This window comes from Protopterus annectens, chromosome 8.part0 (genome assembly GCF_019279795.1).
Source record: "Protopterus annectens isolate FY-2018-M chromosome 8.part0, PAN1.0, whole genome shotgun sequence".
NCBI classification, from domain to species: Eukaryota; Metazoa; Chordata; order Ceratodontiformes; family Protopteridae; genus Protopterus; species Protopterus annectens.
The window spans coordinates 854,951,695-854,973,800 of NC_056741.1; the positions used below are offsets into that span (position 1 = coordinate 854,951,695).

The 22,106-nt window shown below is 40.9% G+C and overlaps 1 protein-coding gene across 5 annotated transcripts in view; it reads right to left on the reverse strand.

The window, feature by feature from the left end:
* The window catches only part of L1CAM (L1 cell adhesion molecule), a 2,005,704-nt gene that overhangs the window by 408,799 nt on the left and 1,574,799 nt on the right, over window positions 1-22,106 (reverse strand). For all 5 annotated transcript variants that reach the window (XM_044080361.1, XM_044080360.1, XM_044080358.1 and 2 more), the window contains one exon: window positions 21,737-21,861. In XM_044080361.1, the coding sequence (XP_043936296.1) occupies window positions 21,737-21,861 (125 nt within the window). The remainder of the gene's footprint in view (window positions 1-21,736; window positions 21,862-22,106) is intronic.

Consider the following 22,106-nt stretch of genomic DNA (forward strand, 5'->3'; position numbering starts at 1 on the left):
ATAACTGTTTTTTTTACAGCAACGGAGAACGCAAGATCTCCATTGCTTCACACTGTCTTGCTATGTTAAACGAGTTTAACATAGCGAGGCAGCTTTAAAAAAAAGCTGTCTCGCAATGTTAAACTCCTTTAACTTAGCAAGACAGTTTGTAAAAAGCAACGGAGATCTTGCTTTCTCCGTTGCTTTTTTCAAAACTGTCTCGCTATATTAAATGGGTTTAACATAGCGAGACAGCATTAAAAAAGCAACGGAGACTCCGTTGCTTTTTTTAAAGCTGTCTCGCTATGTTAAACCCATTTAACACAGTGAAACAGTTTTTAAAAAGCAACGGAGATCTTGCTTTCTCCGTTGCTTTTGCCCACAGCTCTGATGTACTGCGTAGACATATGCATGCGCAGTACATCAGAACTGCCGCAGAATTACAGACAGCTGCAGAAGGGCAGCAAGGAGGCATTATAGAATGCCATTATTTAAGAAAAGTAATTATTTTTTTTCTTAAATAATGTCATTGTATAATAGCAATAACCCACTTCTGGGTGTGGGTAATGCTGGATTTACCCACTGTTGGCTTTGTTTGGCCACTTTGGCTTCGCCCTCGTGACCAAACCACGCCAACCGTGGGTAAATCCAGCATTACCCACACCAAGGCATGGTTTATTGCTATATTATTAATGCTCCCAGCATTAACAACCATTAGAGATGAATCAAATTAAAGTTTTGACCTGGCAAAAATCCTGCCTCATGTCTGTCAAATATTGCAAAATATCTGCTGCAAAAATTCTCTTCCCTGATCCTGACAAATACATGCCATCCTGTCTGAACACGTGTGCCCAAAACTAGGCTTGGATGCTCAACAGGACATTTTTTCCATGTAGGCATTTACCCCCCCAAATTTTTTCATTCACAGTGAACTGACTATCCTTTGTATAGGTGATTTGTGAAAAATATATTCTAACACCAGTACAAGCTATACCAGCTGAGAAGGCTATTATTCTCTACTAACAGTCAGAGAATCCTTGCGTATGACATAATCTGAACCAACATGAATAAAAACACATCCATATTTCCTTACATTACATTGTCTCACATCTTCTATTTTTGCTCTTGACAAGCATAACACTATTTGATGTTCATTATGTTCTCTGTTAATATAAGTATCAGTTCCTCTAATAATTGAATCTCCAATTATAAGGATATCATTGCTGGTCAGCTCTGAGGAATCTTCAGCTTCTAATACAATAATATCTGTTCTATCAGTTGTTACAAAGGATAGATCTTCATCACTATTATTCTTATTAATCCCACTGTTTTCATTGTGTATTAAATTCTCATCCATCTGGCATTGTAAATCCACAGCTTGAGCCATGTAGTCAACATCTGTCTTTCTCTTCTTTTTTCTAACAGTAATGTTCTTCAATCCTTCCACATTCAGTTTTGATTTACTCCTTTTCACCTGCCCCTTGCCTCTTTATTCTACCTTCACTGTTGGACAAATTATGCCTTTTTCTGTAGACTGAAGGTTTTCTGTTAGAAAAATATCATAATTCACTGTAACCTGTGTGTTACATAACTAAGCAGTGTCCTTTTTACTACATATTCTCTTTTCTTTACAGTCATTAACCAATTTATTTTTCTTCCTTGTTATTTGTTGTGAACTTTTTCCTTTCTTTCTTTTTTTGTTTCCTTGTTATCAAACTGGATCCTCAGAATGTTGAAAACTTGCATCCAAAATTCCAAAGCTGCCAGGGGCATCATCTTGTTTCATAAGGGTTGAATGATTTTTGCAGGCAATGGATGCATCATTTCCTAAATGTGTTCTATTTGTTCTATGCCTAACATTATTTAGCTCATCAGTCCAATCATTAATATATGTAACAGCAGTTCTCCAAGCCATGCCAAGTGCACAAGTGCAATCGTCATCAAGTCTAGATTTACTTCTAACAATGGCAAGCAAATCATCCAACTTTTGACACGAGGAACACAGATTATCAGTGTTATCAGCTGTTACCTTTAAATATGCATAGCATTTATTACACCTTACAAGATATTTGTGCATTAGCAAATTGTTCATTGCATACTCATTTAAGGAATCCATATTCAGCTTCAAGTGAATAAAATATTGCAAAAGAAACGAATAATCAAAATAGTAACCACGGAATGCAAAGAGAACATAAATCAGCTTCTATGAGAAAAAAATCACACCAACAATACATAACTAAATAATAAATGAAGTACAGTAAAGTTGTTCTGACCATACAAGTCCTGCAAGCCAGACAAAAACTGTAATTCCTTTACAGAGGATTGCTTAGATATGCTCAGGATTTTCCTCTTTGCAGTCTGCGTGAATTTATAGTTATCTAAGCCCCTTAGGGTGGCTACACCTTACCTGTTTAAAACCTCTCCCTTTCTAACAACCAACAGTGAAAATAAAGGAAAAACAACAAAATATGAATCAGAGTAAGTCTTGTCAACAAGCTATCCCTTCTTACCTACAAACAGTTAAAAACAGTGATAACAAATACAATATAAATTCAAATAAAACTTCTCTTACTAATCAACTCCACAGTAAATCACAAACCAAGGTAGGATTGTTTAGATATGCTCAGGAATTTCCTTTCTGCATTCTGTGTGAATTTATAGCTGTCTAAGCCCCTAAGGGTGGCTAGAGCTTGCCTGTCTAAAACGTCTTCCTTTCTAACAACCAACAGTGAAATTAAAGGTAAAACAACAAAATATGAATCAAAGTAAGTCTAGTTAACAAGCTATCCTTTCCTACCTGCAAACAGTTAAAAACAATGATAACAAATACAAATAAATTCAAATAAAACTTATCTTCCCAGTCAACTCCACAGTAAATCACAAGCCAGGTTAGAATTGTTTAGATATGCTCAGGATTTTCCTCTCTGCAGTCTGTGTGAATTTATAGATATGCTCAGGATTTTCCTCTGTGCAGCAAGTGCGAAATTATAGCTGTCTAAGCCCCTTGGGGTGGCTAGAGCTTACCTGTTCAAAATCTCTCCCTTTCTAACAACCAACAGTGAAATTAAAGGTAAAAACAACAAAATATGAATCAAAGTAAGTTGTGTTAACAAGCTATCCCTTCCTACCTACAAACAGTTAAAAACAGTGATAACAAATACAATATAAATTCAAATAAAACTTCTCTTACCAGTCAACTCCACAGTAAATCACAAACCAAGGTAGGATTGTTTAGATATGCTTACCTCTATGAAAGTGAGCCAACTCCTGGGACACATAACTTACCTCTATGACAGTGTACCAGCTCCTGGGACACGTACCTTACCTCTATGACAGTGAGCCAACTCCTGCGACATGTACCCTTCCTTTATGACAGTGAGCTAATTCCTGGGACACGTACCTTACCTCTATGACAGTTAGCCAACTCCTGGGACATGTACCTTACTTCTACAGTAGTGAGCCAACTCCTGAGCAGGACGGTATAAGAAATTTCATCTACACAGCATTTACTGGCATGGTTTTAATAAGCTCAGTGGCAATTAAAGGCTTTAAAAAGAGCTATTATTTAACCTTGGGTATATGCTGAAAGCAGATATGACCCACATTTAGTGTCATTGTCAGCAACATACTATACAAATGGTTATTCAGAAGCTAAGCAGGCTTGCAATGTGGACGTTTCATAAGCTTGTTACCATAATATACAGTAAGTGAAAAAGAAATACTAGTAATGCTTACGGCTACAATAATGATGGGAAAAGGACTAGTTGGGCATCGGTTTATAGTCCTCTCTTCTCCAAGCCTTCCTAAACAATAGCATCAACTAAATCTGACTCACACTTCAGCCTACATTCCAGGGATTTCCACCACAATGAACTTCAAAACATTCATGAGCTTCGACATCTTTTAAAATCCTCACTGCATAGGCAGCCAGTATGTGATATGTCATCTCTCAAAGAGTACCTAGGAATTATGTAACTACAACTGATGTACAAACAGCTGCACCCTTTCTGCTGTCACTCTAGTTGCACTACTCGAACTATGGAAAATGTGCGTATGCTAATGTTTCTCACAGTTAACGTGCTGACAAGTTGCTTCACTGATTAAGAACAAGTCACTGTATAAAACTGATTCACGTTCATTTGCGTATTCTCTAGTGTCATTTCAGATCAGTTTTGTATTTGTATGTATTTATTTGTATTGTATTGTATGTATTTTACTTATTTATTCATTTATTTAGTCCATTTGAGTTGATGAATGGGATAGGCCAAGTTTCAAATGAGCTAAAATGGTCACTTTTCATCTGAGGTCTAGGGAGAAAAGCTACTCAGTTAAAAACAAATTATAGGATACATACACACACACATATATATATATATATATATATATATATATATATATATATATATATGTATATATATATATATCTTTCAGTTCAGCTTGCAGTTGTTCAGGGGTGTGAAGATGAAGAAGGTATGCTGGAATTTGACAATGATTGAGAAAATTACTAGAGATATAAGAAAAATTGAGAAGATAGATTACAGAGTATTAGGACAATGCTTTACATCAAAATATTCTTAGGTATTTCAAAGGTAACAGTAGTTCCAACACTGGTGAAGTGACATTTTAAATGTTTGAGAAATAGTTTAGTTTTTTTTGTTTATTTGTTTTGTTTTTGCAGTCTCAGACGTAGACGTAGAAAGTTGCCTAGTTTGACCACATAAATTGAATGAAGACAATCTTCATACTGATTGTTAGATTTAGTGCTAGGAAAGTGACATTTCTTTTTTTATTTGAGCTGTTTTGAAGCATTAAGCATTTTTATAGACTGTTGTGGACTATTTTAGCTACATGTAAATAAATATGTAAATGTTATCAAGGTACATTAAATATATATATAAGTACCTTGCTGTGTAATATCTGAGTGATGTCTACTGTTTGTTGTTGAATTATGTTGATTGTACACTGCTGAATTAAAGGTATTGTTCTTTTTGAAAGGGCCGATTTGTAGCTAATTAAAGAAAAACTCCAAATGAAATATACTAATAGCCTCACTCTTGCAATAAATTGATAACCCCTGACTACAGACTAGGCAACCTGAGTTTGTTTAGTAGCTGGTGCTCTTGCAGGTGAGGCAGAAAAATTGGACTGGCCTGTCTTTGGGGAGAACAAGCTCAGCATTTCTCTAATGGAGCACTGGCAGAAGCCAATACGTAGAGACAATACTAGTCTAGCAGTGGGAAGACAGTGAAGGCATGCACACTGTATGGGCCCAGTGTTGAGAAACACAGATACAGTCGCACCCTATTAAAAGCCCAGCCTAACATTGATGTTAACATGTTGATGGAAGGAATTACAGCTTAAGAAAATCCCTCAGCAGACTAAAGTGTGACAATTATCTTCTTGTCCCATCCATTTGTGCAGTACCAGCAGGTGCTGATCTTAGAGCCTATACACGGACTTGGGGTTTACACGTGGAGTAGCTCTGCTGGAAGGGAAACCTTCACAGTATGGTGACACTGGCATACCCCTCAACTGTACAGATTTTCATGGAATGCCCAGATTTTTGCCTTATATTTTGGTCTGTTTTTCATAAAATTGTGGCTTTCTGGCAAGTTAGTGGCAATTCATTAAAGATTGAAGTTAGAAAATAATGACAGACATTTGAGTTTTAGACTTCATACCCTTCAGAAAATTCATGCTAATGCAAAACCTGTTATTCTATCAGCTTTCTAAGTTTGTACGAGCAATATTTCAAAATTGTCCCTATTTGTACCACTTTTTTACGGCTTTGTCCAGATTTCTTACTCTAAGAGGTTGAGAGGTATGCTGAGGAGCCTGACAGGGAACTGCAAGCATACCTCTTAACCTCTGGTTGCATGAAATCTGGACAAAGCTAGAAATAATGTGGGGACAAAGGACCAAACATAGGGACAGCTCTTAAATATCGCTCCTATAAACTTAGAAAACTGCTGGAATCACAGTTTTTTTTAATTATTATGTATTTTCTGTAGGATAAGTAGTTTAAAACTCTAATGTCTGTCATTATTTAGCATTATTTAGTAAATCTCTCACATTATCCCCCTACATAAAGGTGGTAAATCAAATGAATTTTCAAACTATCACCCCATAGCCTTACTTTCTCCTTTGTCAAAAATAATGGAAAAGTGCATCCATAGGCAACTACTGCACCACCTAATCTAAAACAACTTACTTGCTAAATGTCATCATGGATTTAGACCATTCCACAGTACCACCACTGCCCTCTTATCCTTTACTGATTGCATTAACAAAAACGTAACATCAACATTCTTTCCTCTGCACTCTATCAGTCTTTCTAAAGCTTTCGATATGGTTAACCACCACCTACTTATAAATATACTCAAATCCCTTTCACTAGATGCACTGGCTATAAAATGGTTCCAATCATACTTAGACAATAGACAGCAGGCTGTGCTATGGGACAACAATCTATCTACCCATCTCCCCATTACCCTTGGTGTCCCTCAAGGCTCCATATTAGGCCCGCTCCTATTCTCCATTTTTATTAATGACCTACAATCAGCAATTCCTCAAGCTACATGTATACAATACGTGGATGATTCCACAATAATATGCTCAGCTACTTCACCATCTGAACTACAGTCCCTAACCCAAAATGCATTTAATACAGTTGAAAAATGGTTTCTACAGCTCTGCCTCCTCTTGAACCACCCCCCCGCCAAAAAAACTCTTGCTCTTCACTCCTACCCGGAAGTCCATCCCAGCAGATTTCACAGTCATATCTAATAATGGCACTCTCATATCTCCTGACCCAACCACCAAACTCCTAGGAATAACAATAAACAGCAACCTTAACTTTGATACTCATATTAACAACACAATAAAAACAGTCAATAGAAAACTGGGCTCCCTCTACAGGAGCAAACCTTTCCTTACACCATTAGCTAGAACCACTATAGCCCACACTCATCTAATCTCTACACTCATCTATGCTTCACACACACACACACACACACACACACACACATTATATATATATATATATATATATATATATATATATATATATATATATATATATATATATATACTAATCCATCAAAAAACAGCCTCTACAAACTGGCAATCTCCTACAATAATATTGCTAGATTTGTCACTGGCACTCCATTTAGAACCCACCACTGTCATAATCTAAAACAGCTAGGATGGCTAGAGCTACAAAATCAGCTTCATTTTCACCAGCTTACCATTGCCCATAAGACCCTTTACCAACCTTCCAATACTTTCTAGCCTCATTACTCCCTATAAAAATCTTAAAAACTTACGTTCATCAAATAAACTACTTGTTTGCATAAGTAAATCCAACAACATGGCAGGAGACTCTCTGTTCTCTAACACTGTTGGGAAAAACTGGAACCTACTTCCGAGTGAACTTTCATCACTGTCCTCAATATCACTTTTCAAATTTAAACTGAACTTATACCTTAGAACACATTGGTTACACCCCTGTACTAACCTTGACTAACTCACTATCTTTTATTACTGGATACTGCTCACCTATTACTCTTCTGTACTAACTCCAGTTTCTCCTTAATTAACCAAAGAGACCATGATCTTGTAATTTAAGCTAATGTATATAGAAACATCATTCTAATGCATATATTTTTTAGTGTTTGTGTTAAGATTGTTAAATAGTAAGGTCTTCTTCTTTCGGCTTTTTCCCGGTTAGGGGTTGCCACAGCGGATCACCTTGTCCGCACATTGATTGGCAGTGGAGTTTTACAGTGTCGAGTTGCCAGCCCGGCGCCCAACCTTCCACAGAAGGCACACTCACATGCACACCTAGGGCCAATTTAGAGTGTCCAATCCACCTGCAGCATGTCTTTGGGATGTGGGAGGAAACTGGAGCACCCGGAGGAAACCCACGCGACCACAGGGAGGACATGCAGACTCCGCACAGAAGGCACCCCAGCCAAGGATCGAACCGGAGAACCTCTTGCTGTGAGGTGGCAATGCTAACCACTGCACCACCGCGGCCGTCCTATTATTAAATAGTAAGGTATTTTACTAATATTATCTTTATAATATTGTACTGTACCAACATTTTGTAATTGTGTGTTTTTGGAGCTTATCTTCCCGGGCCTCTACTGAAAATGGACATGTATCCAGTTATACTAGCCTAGTCAACAAATATAAAATAAATTAAAATAAATACATAAATATTTAGAGACTTCACTCCTCAGTGATTTGCAATACAACCACAGATTTTATGAGGAACAGACCAAAAATATGACACAAAAATCTTGATGTTGAGCTCTCCTCCCTGTTTCAACATCACCCCTTTCCACGTTGAATATACACAGGGGAGGAATGAGGTTTAAAAGAAGGCAGAACTTAACTGAGCTATGTAATGTTTGACTGAAAACGATTGGGTAGATTATAAGTGATGTATAATGTTTGCAACTGAGAGTGTGTCAGTATAGTTTGTGATGTAAAATGCTTGCAACTAGGATTGTGTCTGTGTGGTTTGCTTTCAGTTTTATAACTGTATGATTGCTTATGTCATAAGTGATGGTTTAATAAAGATGTTTCTTGTTTAAATAAGGGGCAGGAATTGAATCATTTATGTAATGTTGCTTAGGTTATGTGTTATATAGCAATATATGTTATATATAAAGTTATATATAAAGTTGTCTAAGGTTGTATCTTCTGGTATCTAAGCCCTAACTTTGAGAGGGTTTCTGTCTATACACACTGAGCAGAGTGGAGGAGAGGTGTTGACTACAACTCTTAGCTGAGATATATAAGTATCCTGTTTTTTTCGATTATTTATACTGATTATAGTTTCTAGCAATTTATATATAGCACTTTGTATTGCCTGCTGCATAGTTTTTGAGTGTATTTTAATGCTATTAACTAATCTGCACGGGTAACTGATTTGTTTGCAGTTAAAAGCATTCTGTAGTGTCTCATTGCTTCTTTATCTGTTTAAAAACTTTCATTTTGTGGCTTTCTGTAGTGCTTACTGTCTGTTGGCTAATAGCTTTAGTATTGTCCTCACCCTCCCTCCCTCCCTGTTAGTGTCTTGCTGTTATACTTGGTGGCTTTGCAGTTGCCCACCCCTACTGTAAATCTGATCTGGGACACTCCTCCCAGTCTAGTGTCATTAGCTTATTCTACGTAACACAGCAAGAACATTTGATAAGGCCTTCTGTTTCTCCTTTTCCCTTTCCAAAAAAAAAAAAAAAAAAAGTTGCACTGCATCTGAAGTGTTTGTGTGTTTTAGCTGCTTTACTGTATATATATATATATATATATATATATATATATATATATATACTTCTATATATATGTAGACTAGCTAATTATTCTGCCGTGTTACTGCCTCTTAAATTGATTTTTAGTTGTGCACTTGCCTTGCTTCATTTAAAAAGTTTTAAATTGCTAATTTTGTAGAGTTTTAATTGCATTTACTGTGTAGGACTCCACACACAAGTGTGTTAGCCTTTTCTGTGTTTAGTTACTGTATTATTGCATTGTTTAGCCTGTTTCAACAAAAAAAATACTATCTTGTTTGCTCGTTTCCCACCTTTCCTAGCCAGTCCATATCCCAGGCTTTGCTTGTCTCAGGACTTTATTTTCTGTGTTCAGAGCTATCCAGACCTTGCTGTGGTAGAGGGAAGTCCTACTGCTTACCAGTAGGAGTGGTGAGCATTGTACTGCCTAACTAACACTAGAGGAGTGGTTTCCAGCTCTGAACTTGTAATTTTATTAGCCTTTTGGGGCTGATTTCTATCCCTTTCAACTTTCTGGCTTAAAACCGAGTGTGTTTGCACATTTTTCACATCATGCAGCAGTGCGAGGCTACAGTTAAACTATTCCAGGTGCCAGAAAGTCTGCTCTTCAAAATTTCCCTTAGAACTATCTGGTTTTTCAGTAGCAGCACTAAAATCCGAACACCTGTGACTAGCACCTGCTCTAGAACCTGCTGGAAAGTACTAGGAAGCCTGTAACTGATACAAGCACTTGGCTCTCCTTGTCAATAAGGAGAAATTAATCATAGGCACTAAACAGCCTATAACTGCAAAGTACCTTGCAAAGGTAAGGGAAAACAGCTCTTAAACTTTACAAAAAAGCACCTAAACAGGCATGTCTAATGGTCAGCTTCAGGTGATTTCTCCTGTCCGCCTGGTGAATCTGGGCATACTGGGGCAATGCGGCAACTGCCTCATGTACACAGACAATCCTCTCCTCCTACCATCCAACACTACAACCTGCGAGAGATGCACTTACATAGCCAAATTGGAAGCAAAGCTCTCTCCGGCCAAGATTGTGCTAGACAGTCAAGAAGAGAAGGCTAACACCTGCATTACACCTCAAGCAACTCATAGCCCTTCAAAACCCACACCATCAACACCCACACATAGCAACACTAAACCCACATATGCGGAGGCCCTTAACATTAACCTGCCCATGCAACAAGGACCTCCGAAGCCGAAACACAAACAAACACCAGTCACAACCAAAGTGACACATAGCTCACAACACCAGTGTGCCACCCAACAACAGCCCCTAAGGCAAGACAATGTACCCAGCACTTTAGTCATGGGTGACTCTATAGTCAGGCACACTGATATCCCACTCACCAGGCTGAACAAGGAGAAAATTACAGTCAGCTGCCTGTCGGGTGTCAGGATCCACCACATAACGCATACACTCGTCACTCCACAACAAGTACAAATACGACTCTGTCATTGTCCATGCTGGAGTGAATGACTTGAGACGCACCTCCCTGGACTAGATGAAAAGAGACATGGAAGAGCTCTTGGATCATGTGACCCAGGCAGGTATGACCCTAGCCCTGAGTAGCATCCTGCCTTCGCCCAGAATGATACCACAGTATAAGGACAAAATGATTGACTTCAACAATTGGCTAAGCTTCTGGTGTCATTCAAAGGGGATCCAGTATTTGTCTGCCTGGGAAGACATGATCGACAAACCAGGATGCTTTGCCAGAGATGGTCTGCACCTGTCACCCCTGGGATTCAGGTTACTGGCTAAAGCTCTTGCCACCCCTATAGTGCCTTTTTTAGGCAAGGTTCAAAGGATAAAACCACCACCGTAACAGATACAAGCATGCAAAATCGGAAGGTAATGCTACTCAATGCTAGAAGTCTAAACCTAAAAATGCACTCTCTCGAGACACTCCTAAAAATAGAGAACATCAATATCTGTGCAGTAACTGAGACCTGGTTCAAGGCTCCAGAGAGCACCCCTGCAATACCAGGCTACAATTCTTACCACACTTTTCAGCCACAAAACCAAGACCGAAACACTAAAGGTGGAGGATTGTCCATATTCACCAAGGATATTCACACCTCCAGGCTAGTTGCTCAACACAATGCATCTGAAATTCTCCAGGTGCAACTAACACTAGGTAAGACTGCAATCCAAATTGTAGCTTGCTATAGATCCCCCACCATGCCCCAAGATTCTCACTACACCTTTCTAAACATACTGGAAAATATTAAGATACAACCAAACACCCTAATACTGGGTGATTTCAACTACCATGCCATTAACTGGGAAAACTACTTGGTTACCAACTCCTTTTCCCAACGGTTCTTGGAATTCATAAATTCCAATGCCCTGGATCAACTAATCCATTGCCCACCAGGGGCTCCAATATCCTAGACCTGGTCATTACCAATACGGGAGATAGATGTTCCACACCAGTGGTCACCCCCTCATTGGTCAGTTCTGACCATAAGCAAATCACCCTTGACATCCACATCCCACCCCCACCCCCCAGTAAGGAAACCTCCTTAAAAAACTTTTCCAAAGCCAACTTCATGCTACTGAAGTCAGAAGTGACAAACTTCACAACACCCACGCAGACGGGATCTGGAAGTTCTACTGCAGAATCCTTCACAAAGGCACTGTAAGAACACATCCACTCGTGCACGAATTGTGCCATCCCAAATAGAACCAAGATGCTCTTCTCCAAAAAAAAGGAAGCCAATCTGGGGATCCCCTGCTATAAACAAACTATACAACAGAAGGAAGAAACTGTTGCAGAAAAAAGACGAAAATCCCAGGATGCAAACAACTCCCTCACCAGCCTCAGTAAGAAGCTGAGATCCTTTCCAGCTTTCCAAAGCTAAGAATACAGCATCCATAGGACCAGATGACATCCCAGGCTGTGTACTACATGAACTACAAAATGAACTGGCACCTCACCTAAGTGTCATGTTTAATCATAGCCTCACCTCAGACTTCATGCCCACTGAGTGGCGCACAGCTACAGTTATCCTGCTCCACAAGGGAAGATCCGCCTTGGATCCCGGGAACTACCATCCCATCAGTCTGGGAAGCCTGATCTGCAAGGGCATGAAACGCATTATCATGGAACTTATAAACAAAGACATTGGCAACCTTCAAACACTGGACCCCACCCAGTTTGGGTTTGTGAAGGGCCGCTCTTGTCTCCTGAATCTGATTGACTCCTTCGAATCAGTCTCCAGAGCTGTGGACGAGGGTAAGGTGGTCCACACAGCCTATCTGGACCTTGCCAAGGCCTTCGACACCATCCTCCACTCTGGAATCATAGATAAACTTACTAAGCTGGGCCTAAATCCCTACATCACTCGATGGGTTGCCAACTGGCTTACTGACAGAACCCAGACTGTAAAAGTAGCTGACTCCAAATCCAGCTCCAGACAAGTAACAAGTGGAGTACCTCAGGGTTCAGTCCTGTGACCACTCTTGTTTGGCATCTACTTCTCTGAAGAACAGGCCAACACTAAGGGACTCTGGCTAACAAAGTTCGCAGATGACTGCAAACTGGGAGCCATTATTGAATCCCCAAATGATGTGGATATTCTACAAAAGGGCCTTACAGAAACAGATGCCTGGTGGCAGAGCCATGGGCTCAAGCTTAATGCAAAGAAATGTATAGTTATCCCCTTTGGAAACAAACATGTACCCATGAATTACCACATAGGTGGCAGTACACTAAACACCGAAAGTGTGATGAGAGACTTAGGGATACAGGTGGACAGTGATTTCACTTTCGATAAACACAATGCTGCAACAGTCAGGAAATCCTTCTATGTGGCAAACCTCATCACGAACGGCTTTTAATCCAGAAAAAAGGAGGTCATTGTCCCACTGTACTCATCCCTCATTATACCCATTATAGAGTATAATGCCCCATTTGGTATGTACCTCACAAGACATTTGCAACAGCTGGAAAGGCCACAGAAATACCTCACTAAAGGAATCACAGGCCTAAAGCAGATGCCATATGCTGACCATCTAAAAAAACTCCAGCTATACTCTGTGGCATATCATCTACTCAGAGGCAATCTCTGCTTAACATACAAGGCCATGTCAAACCCTGAGCTGTTGGACATGCTCCACTTAAAGAAACCCCAATCCCTCAGAGCCACACGCTCCAGGGATCTAAACCTTGTCATCACAATAAACAAAACATGCTGGAGGGATAGGTTCCTGACCCAGGGACTCCCCATACTCTGGAAAAGACTGCCCACACATGTCAAGCAGTGCGCCTCATTGGCCCTCTTCAAAAGGAACCTTGATGATTGGATGGGAGATAGGAAATTCACCCTGGGGATCATGTCAGTTGCCCTGCTAGACAGGGGTCCAGAGAAGTAAATATTGTGGGAAGAAATATCCAGGGAATTATTATGGCTAGGCTTGCATAGGCCCTAGGGCCGATAGCCTAATACCAACCTATGAACCTATGTGAAGTATAATGTTTGTTAATACAGTTTGATTACTTTTGTTTAAATGTAAATGTGTCTATGTCACAATTGATAATTCAATAAAGGTGTTCAATATAAAATAAATCTGGACATTCTGCAAAAATCTGAACAGTTGAGAGGTATGAGCAGGTTCTATAGGTGGCTGACCTGAGGAAAGCCTGAAGTCAGCAGCAGGTGTGAAAAAAGAAAAGAAATATATAGATGGATGAGAAGCACTCATCAATAATGCAGCTATGTTTAGGCAATTACACATTTTGGAATGTGGGTTGACCTAAAGAAGACGTACATATATTGTAAAAAAGATCTGAGGAAACCAGAGAAGCGAGCAGGGTGAGCTATCAGGATGTCAGTATAAAAAAAATGCATTGCAATGCACCTTAAGTGGGAAAGTTAAGTGGATTAATTGGAGACAGACCACATATTTAGAATGTTGCATGTCTGCAAATCTAGTTTTTGCAAGCTCAGCAGTGCATTGTGGCAGGCTTCCTAGTAAAAGGAAGATGTGATTCTGCTGTACTGATCACTGGGGAGGTGGTCCTATTTGGAAATTGTCCAGTATTCTTGATCTCAAACCTCTGTTTCTATAAGTGTCTGGCAGTTCAGAAGTATAAAAACAGAAAGGCAAATGACATTATACAAATGTTGTTCACAAGCCATAGAAAAGGACTGATAGAGCTCCATTTGAACTTTCTGGAGCAATAAAAAGACAGAGGCAGTTGAGGACAGGATGCAACATCACAGGAGTTGAAAGTTGTGATAAATTTCAAGCTAAAATGGTGCCAATGGCAGTCTTTTTTGGAGAAAAGAAAGCAGTAAAAAATGGAGTGATGACACAAAGCTAAAGGAGTATTAGAGGGCGTGTGATAACATCATTTTTTCATTAACAGTCACTGTTGTTTACCATCAAAATATCAAAGGCAAAATACTGTTTGCTCATTGTATTATATAAAGTGTAATGTGTAGCTGTTAGCAAGAACTGTATTCTTTTCACTTATTTGTAACTCTAGAGCTTTTCTCCCCGGCCTCCACTGAAAATGGACCTGTTCCAGTTGGACTGTCCCGGTTAACAAATGTAAAATATATAAATAAAAAATAAATAATAAATAAATTTGCCAACAAAAGAAAAAACTAAAATTCTACAAACAAAAACAAAATTTAGCCTAAATGTCGAGCATCAGGAAAAACGAAGACACATTCAACATACCAGACTTCTGGTTTCAAAAGTCCTTATGTCCTTTTACATTTTAGCAGTGGGGCTGCGCCTCCCAGACCCCCTGAAAATTATATATACCAACTCCAAGATCGTACTACAGTGAGGAAAAGGGTAAATTCCCCAATCCTCATTGTACCGTGATCTCCATTCACAATGCCAAACTCATAATAATGAATCAAGCTTTACTTTTATTATGATTTCATATTATTCGAGTTCAGCACTGTGGAACTTGAGAACATAGTTTCAGCCATATGCTTTTCATAAACGAGCCTTTGAAATTGTAACGGCAAACTGTTTGCAACAGCTATTCATAATAAGAAGGGAAAGTCTAAACTGTGAGCAGCTTCAACTGATTGTGGGATAGAGATGAGGGAGAATGCAACCAATGAAGAAGACAGGGAGTGATGAAAGTGACCGAAGAAATTGAATGCAGCAGAAAAATGTGGTGAATCAATCTAAGTTGGCCTATTGCCTCCACTGTTTCAGAATAATTTCAGTTCCTGTGGACTAGATTGGTCAGCTGGCTTCATGCTTTCACTAGAAGATGCATTTCTGCACCTTTGTGTAAAACGCAATGAGGTGGAAATACGTATAGGAATCACAATACAACATCCAAGTTACTCTTTGCATTATTATTCCTTGACTGAGCTTTGTATGGTGCTTTTTTTAACTGGGAAATAATATGCCAGTCTCCACTTTTACAGAACATGAAATTTGTAATGCAGATGATGTCCTTCAAGAATGCAACTACAGTCATAACATATGGGTTGTCCTGCCTCAGGCAGCCCTCGGTCGGCCGGATTCCAAAGTCTGGGTCCGGCGTCGGCTGGTGTCGCCTCCTCTCCGACGTCAGAATGGCTGGAGTATAAAGGCATCGGCCGACGCCATCTTCTTCAGTCTTTCTTGCCGCGCGGTGCCCAAAGCAGAAGCAGTTCGCAAGTGCCGGTCGGTCAGCTCCTGTGTTTTCAGTACCGAAGTCATCTAAAAGCTAAGTACCCCGTTGGGGAACATTTTTTCTTGCCTCATCCGATGTCAGAACAAATTGAGAAAGTTAATAATTGTTTGTCTTGTGGTAAACAAATACCTCATAAGGACTTCCATTCTTATTGCCTCCCTTGCCTGGGCTCAGACCACGACGTCTCGGCCTGTGCTGCCTGTGCTTGCTTTAATAAGCGCACTCTCAGGCGCCGGGCAGAATTTGCCGAAGACTTTTTTGGCGAATCTTTCGCTTATATCATGCCGTCGGAACAACCGACATCTCAATCTACCAAAAAACGAAAGGACCGGGACCGACATCCTCGGCCCGCGTCCTCCACTGATACTCCTCCTAAACCCTCCGCAAGTGCTTCGGTCCCTTCGGAAGCGGTAATCCAACCGCTCCAGGCTGACGACACAGCATTAACACGTCCTTCGGTCTCGGAGTCTACACCGGTGCCGGTTGTTGATTTTCCTCCAGAAACCGAAGTTCTGGATCTACCCGACACCATTCCTGTGGACAAGGTTACTCCTGCACATGGGGCAGCTAGGCCTCCTGTATCCATGTCCATCAAGGCCTTTGCACGTGCTAAGGCTGCCAGCCAGGCCAAGGCCCATCCTAAACCTACTGCCGAGGCCCCTTCTTCTGATAAACAGATCATGTCTCTTGCTGCAGATCTTACTTCTCTTATCAGGGGGTCTCACCCTCATCCAGACAGAGGTTCTCAGCCGCCTGCAGAGAAAAGGCCCAGACCTGAGCAGGCCGACAACCTCTCTTCAGATGAAGCCTCTGGGGATTCTGAGCATTCAGATACCCAAGAAGAATCCTTCCAAGCCTATGAGGACTCTGATGCTGAGGAATCAATTCCCTCTGCCTCTCCTCCAGAGGATTTTTCGTTTGCTGAAGTCCTACACTCTATGAGGGAGCATTTTAAATGGCAGGGTCAGGAATTCTCTGATTCCAGGAAAAGACTACGTACCTTCCTCTAGCTTCCCCAGCACATACCTTTAGCTATCCCTCCAGTTATGGATGTCCTGGATGATGTTTTCTCTGACTCCAGTGCTAACCCTGATTCTCTCCCTCCTGCTCCTGTCAAGCCAGACAGATATTATAGGGTCTCTGACACCCACAAACATCTCTTTAAGGCCCATTCTGTGGATCTAGAAACTATTTCACAGGGCCCCAAGGGAGTGGCTACTTCCACAGCCAAGAATCCACTGCCAGCGGATAGGGAAGCTAGGTCCCTGGAGAGATGGAGTAAAAAAGTTTATACCTCTACCACCCTGGCCATGAGGTCACTTAACTGCCTTTTTCATATGTTTCAGTACCAGGATTTTTTACTGGATGATTTACAGAAAAAGATAACCTCTCCTGAGCCTATTGATAGAAAGGCATTGCAGGATCTAGTGCATAACACTCAGCAGATCAGCAATCATTTTTTTCAGTGTGGTTATGATGCATTGGAGGCTTCATGTAGGGCAGCTATGACTGGGGCTGTTATACGTAGACATATTTGGTTAAAAGAACAGCCACTGCCAGCCCATGTTAAAGTAAAGTTACTTGATGCACCTCTGGAAAAACAGAAGCTTTTTGGTGCTAATGCACAAGATGTGTTGAAGTCCATTGAGGAAAAAGCTAAATCAGTACAGACAGTCAAAGATTTCCTCCAGGTTCAGCCACCCAGATTCAGCAGTAATTGGCCTACCAAGAATTGGTCCTTTCCAGACACTGACAAGTTTCAAAGGGGAAAAACAGGCGTGCCCGAGGTAGAGGGCAATACCGAGGCTCCTACAGGGGCCGCCAGTGGCAACCACCAAATCAAAGAAGTGGCGCAGGCTGTCCAGCTGCACCACAAGGACAACCACAATGACTTGACTTTCATACCGCCTACAAAGGTTCAAAGAGAAGCACCTTTGGGCGGAAAATTATCCTTATTCTCAAAAAACTGGCATATCTTAACCAAGGACAAATGGATTCTGGATTTAATAGACAAAGGTTACAGATTCCACTTCCATACTTTACCAATAAGACAAGGCATGCCAAACCTGCCACTTCATCAAAGGGCAGAGGCACTCATTCAAGTTTCAAAGCTGTTAAATATAAAAGCAATAGAAAAGGTCCCTCCACAGGAACAAGGCCAGGGATTTTATTCAAGACTGTTCCTTGTTCCAAGAAAGGAAAACAAATGGAGGCCTATACTGGACTTGTCTACTCTAAATACTCATCTCATTGTGCCAAAGTTCAAAATGCTGACGTTGCAGCAACTCCTTCCCATGCTGGGCAAGGGGTCTTGGCTGGTCACTCTGGACCTCAAGGAGGCATACCTGCATGTCCCAATCAGACAAAGCTGCAGAAGATACCTCAGATTTCTTGCAGGGACAGAGCATTATCAATTCTCAGCATTGCCGTTTGGCTTATCTACTGCACCCAGAGTGTTCACGAAATGCCTGGCATTAGTAGTGGCACACTGCAGACTCCAGGGGATTCAAATATACCCCTACCTGGACGACTGCCTCATACAAGCAGACAACAAACAAACCTTGATAGCAAACTTGGATTATGTCATTCGATTACTACAGGCCTTGGGATACACAGTCAACATTCAGAAATCAAGACTTCTGCCATCCCAACAGATTAATTTCCTAGGAGCCAAACTGGACACAAAAACACAAATGGCTTATCTCACAGAGGAAAAACAACAGCAGTTACCAGAGTACTTCAAAGGCCTAGCAAAGCTCTCCCAGCTGACTGCAAGGAAAATCCTGCAGGCCCTGGGGTTCATGGCATCCTGCATTCTTCTGATACCTTTGGCAAGGCTTCATATGAGAAAGCTGCAATGGTACTTAAAAAGCTTATGGTCCCAACACAGCCAAAGCCTAGAGGACGTAATCCCACTCATTCCATGTCTACAAAGAGAATTTTTGTGGTGGGCTCAAACAAGTCAGTTAAACAAAGGCATGTCTTTCAACAAACCTCAAGCAGGTCAAATGATTACAACAGACGCCTCAGACCATGGATGGGGGGCGCACATGGAGGGCAGATGCATTCAAGGTCAATGGACACCAAGGGAAAGGCATCTGCACATAAACCAAAAAGAGATGTTGGCAGTGATTCATGCAATCGAGTTTTTCGAAAATCACTTCAACAAGGACATTTGCTAATAAGGACAGACAACACCACTGTTATGTGGTATATAAACAAGCAGGGAGGCACTCATTCTTATCCCTCTGCAGACTAACAATGATTCTCTGGGAAAAATCCCTAAGTCTGAAGATACATCTGCAATCCCAGTTTGTGCCAGGCAAGGACAATGTACTGGCGGATAAGCTGAGCAGAAATTTCTTGGATCCACATGAATGGATGCTGCATCCTCACATTTTCTCACAAATAACAAGGACATGGGGAAGACCGGACATAGATCTCTTTGCTTCTCACATGAATCATCACCTGGAAAAGTTCTGTACAAGGACCCATCATCCTCGAGCCTGGAAAACGGATGCTCTTTCCTTCAGCTGGAATTCCCTAACAATTTATGCATTCCCTCCTCTACCTCTGCTGACCAAGGTGATACTGAAGATCAAAGCAGAACAACCAACAGGCATTTTGATAGCTCCAGACTGGCCAAGGCAGCACTGGTACCCATTGCTGTTGAGCATAACTCGGACCAAACCGTGGCCTCTGTCACTATGGCTTCTGCTTCTAAGACAACACGATTTCAGGACTGTTCATCAAAACCTGAAAACATTGCATCTGACAGCCTGGAGGTTACCATAACTCCTTCCGATATCTCTCTTTCCAAAACAGTTCAAGAGATCTTACTGGAAGCACGCAGACCTTCCACCAGAAAAACCTATTCAGCCAAGTGGAAGAGATTCACCATCTGGAATACTAACAGGGGTCAGGATACAACAGTATTGAGTATACCTCAGATATTGGAATACTTGGCAGAAATGTTTCATACTGGTCTCTCATATTCTTCCATAATGATTCATGCCTCAGCAATCTCAGCAAAATACAATTGTGATCCACCTGTGTTTTCACATCCTTTGCTAAGACAGTTCCTAAGAGGGATAAAGAATATCAATCCTCCCAGGAAACCGCCAGTACCTGCATGGGACCTCAATTTCGTCTTGGAAAAATTAACTCTTCCTCCATTTGAACCAGCAGCAACTTCAGAAATGCAGTTTCTCTCATTGAAAACGGTTTTCCTATTGGCAATCACATCAGCAAGAAGAGTCTTGGAGATACAGGCACTCATGGCGGTACCTACGTTTCTCATTTTTCATCAGGACAGAGTCTCTCTAAGAACCAATCCTTCATTCATGCCAAAAGTAATTTCCAGGGTGTCTCTAAATCAAGCCATTCACCTGCCTACTTTCTTCCCCAATCCTCAAAACAGGGAGGAAGCACTACTGCATACTTTGGACATACACAGGCAACTACTCTACTACTTGGACAGAACTAAGGCCACCAGAAAGTCTGACCAACTGCTTGTAGCCTATGCTGCTGGAGTACAAGGAAAAGCAATCTCCAAACAAACAATTTCCAAATGGATTGGACACTGCATCAGATTCTGCTATTCTTTTCATGGAAAAAGTGTGCCGGACAATATTAGGCCACACTCCACCAGAGCTATAGCCACATCCACAGCTTTCCTAAGAGGAGTGGCTACAAAGGACATTCTAGAGGCTGCTACATGGAGCTCCATGCATACATTTACCAAGCACTACAACCTGCCTTTATACTCCAGATCCCGAGCAGGCTTTGCTTCAGCAGTCCTGCAGGGCATTTTAGCTACACCATGACTTTCTTAGTTCCAACCACCCCCAGCTTGGCTATGGTATTCAACCCATATGTTATGACTGCAGTTGCATTCTTGAAGGACATAGTACAGTTTTGTACCTACCATAAATGTAGATGTCCGATAGATATGCAACTGCAGTCGGATTTTCCCACCCTCCTACCCCTCTGCAACCTTCTTTATGGGTCCACTCCCCCTATTCCTATTAGCTGGGGGTATCCCCTATGGTGTATCTGTTTATTACTGTTGTGCATGTCTGGAATTGTTTATCCATTCACCAAATTTCGCCTTCCTAGGAGGGCACCTGGCATCTGGGGCAAGAAACACTGAAGAAGATGGCGTCGGCCGATGCCTTTATACTCCAGCCGTTCTGATGTCGGAGAGGAGGCGACACCAGCCGACGCCGGACCCAGACTTTGGAATCCGGCCGACCGAGGGCTGCCTGAGGCAGGACAGCCCATATGTTATGACTGCAGTTGCATATCTATCGGACATCTACATTTATGGTAGGTACAAAACTGTACTGTATCCACAATGCAACAGATGGCTTTATTGTACCACATGGTTATAGATTTGCATGTATGGATGGCAATTTGTAGAGACAGTATTTATCTAGACTGTAAAGCAAAAGGAAGACAAAATATTTAGTTTACCATATAAGAATTACATTTCTTATTTAATCCTCTTCATTAAAATGTTCTTATTTCCAATCAAAGAGATACAGAGAAGGAAGGAAAGTATCTACAGGAGCCAAATGAATTTAATACAAATGCTTAACATGGATTGTGTTATATGAATACAATGTTTGTGGACTATGGGCAACTTGTGTGTGTGTGTGTGTGTGTGTGTGTGTGTGTGTGTGTGTGTGTGTGTGTGTGTGTGTGTGTGTGTGTGTGTGTGTATGTATGCACAAAACAACAAGTTGCATATAAAGCTTTGTTACCTCTGACAAAAACAGTAAACAGCCTCTGATTACATACCAATGACCACGAGGTCAGCATGAGCTTCCACAGAATCTAATGTGGTATTTGCCACACAGGTGTATGTCCCCTGGTCTTTAAAGTTTGCATAATTTATGGTCAGCTTTTCTTTCTCAATGAAGTATCTGAAAAACACAGAAAGAAAAACGTGAGTCTGAATGGTATTGACACATATCCTACATCATGTGAGAGCATCTCACATGATGTACATAGTATATAATAGCAGAGTGTTTTGTAATAAAATGTATATTATCATAGTTATGTGTGATTCTTATGTACATTTGTAGATATCATAATGTACATGCTCACCAATAAATAAGATAATGAAGGATTCTCTTTCCTTCTAAGCCAGTCATTGAGACAGAAGCAG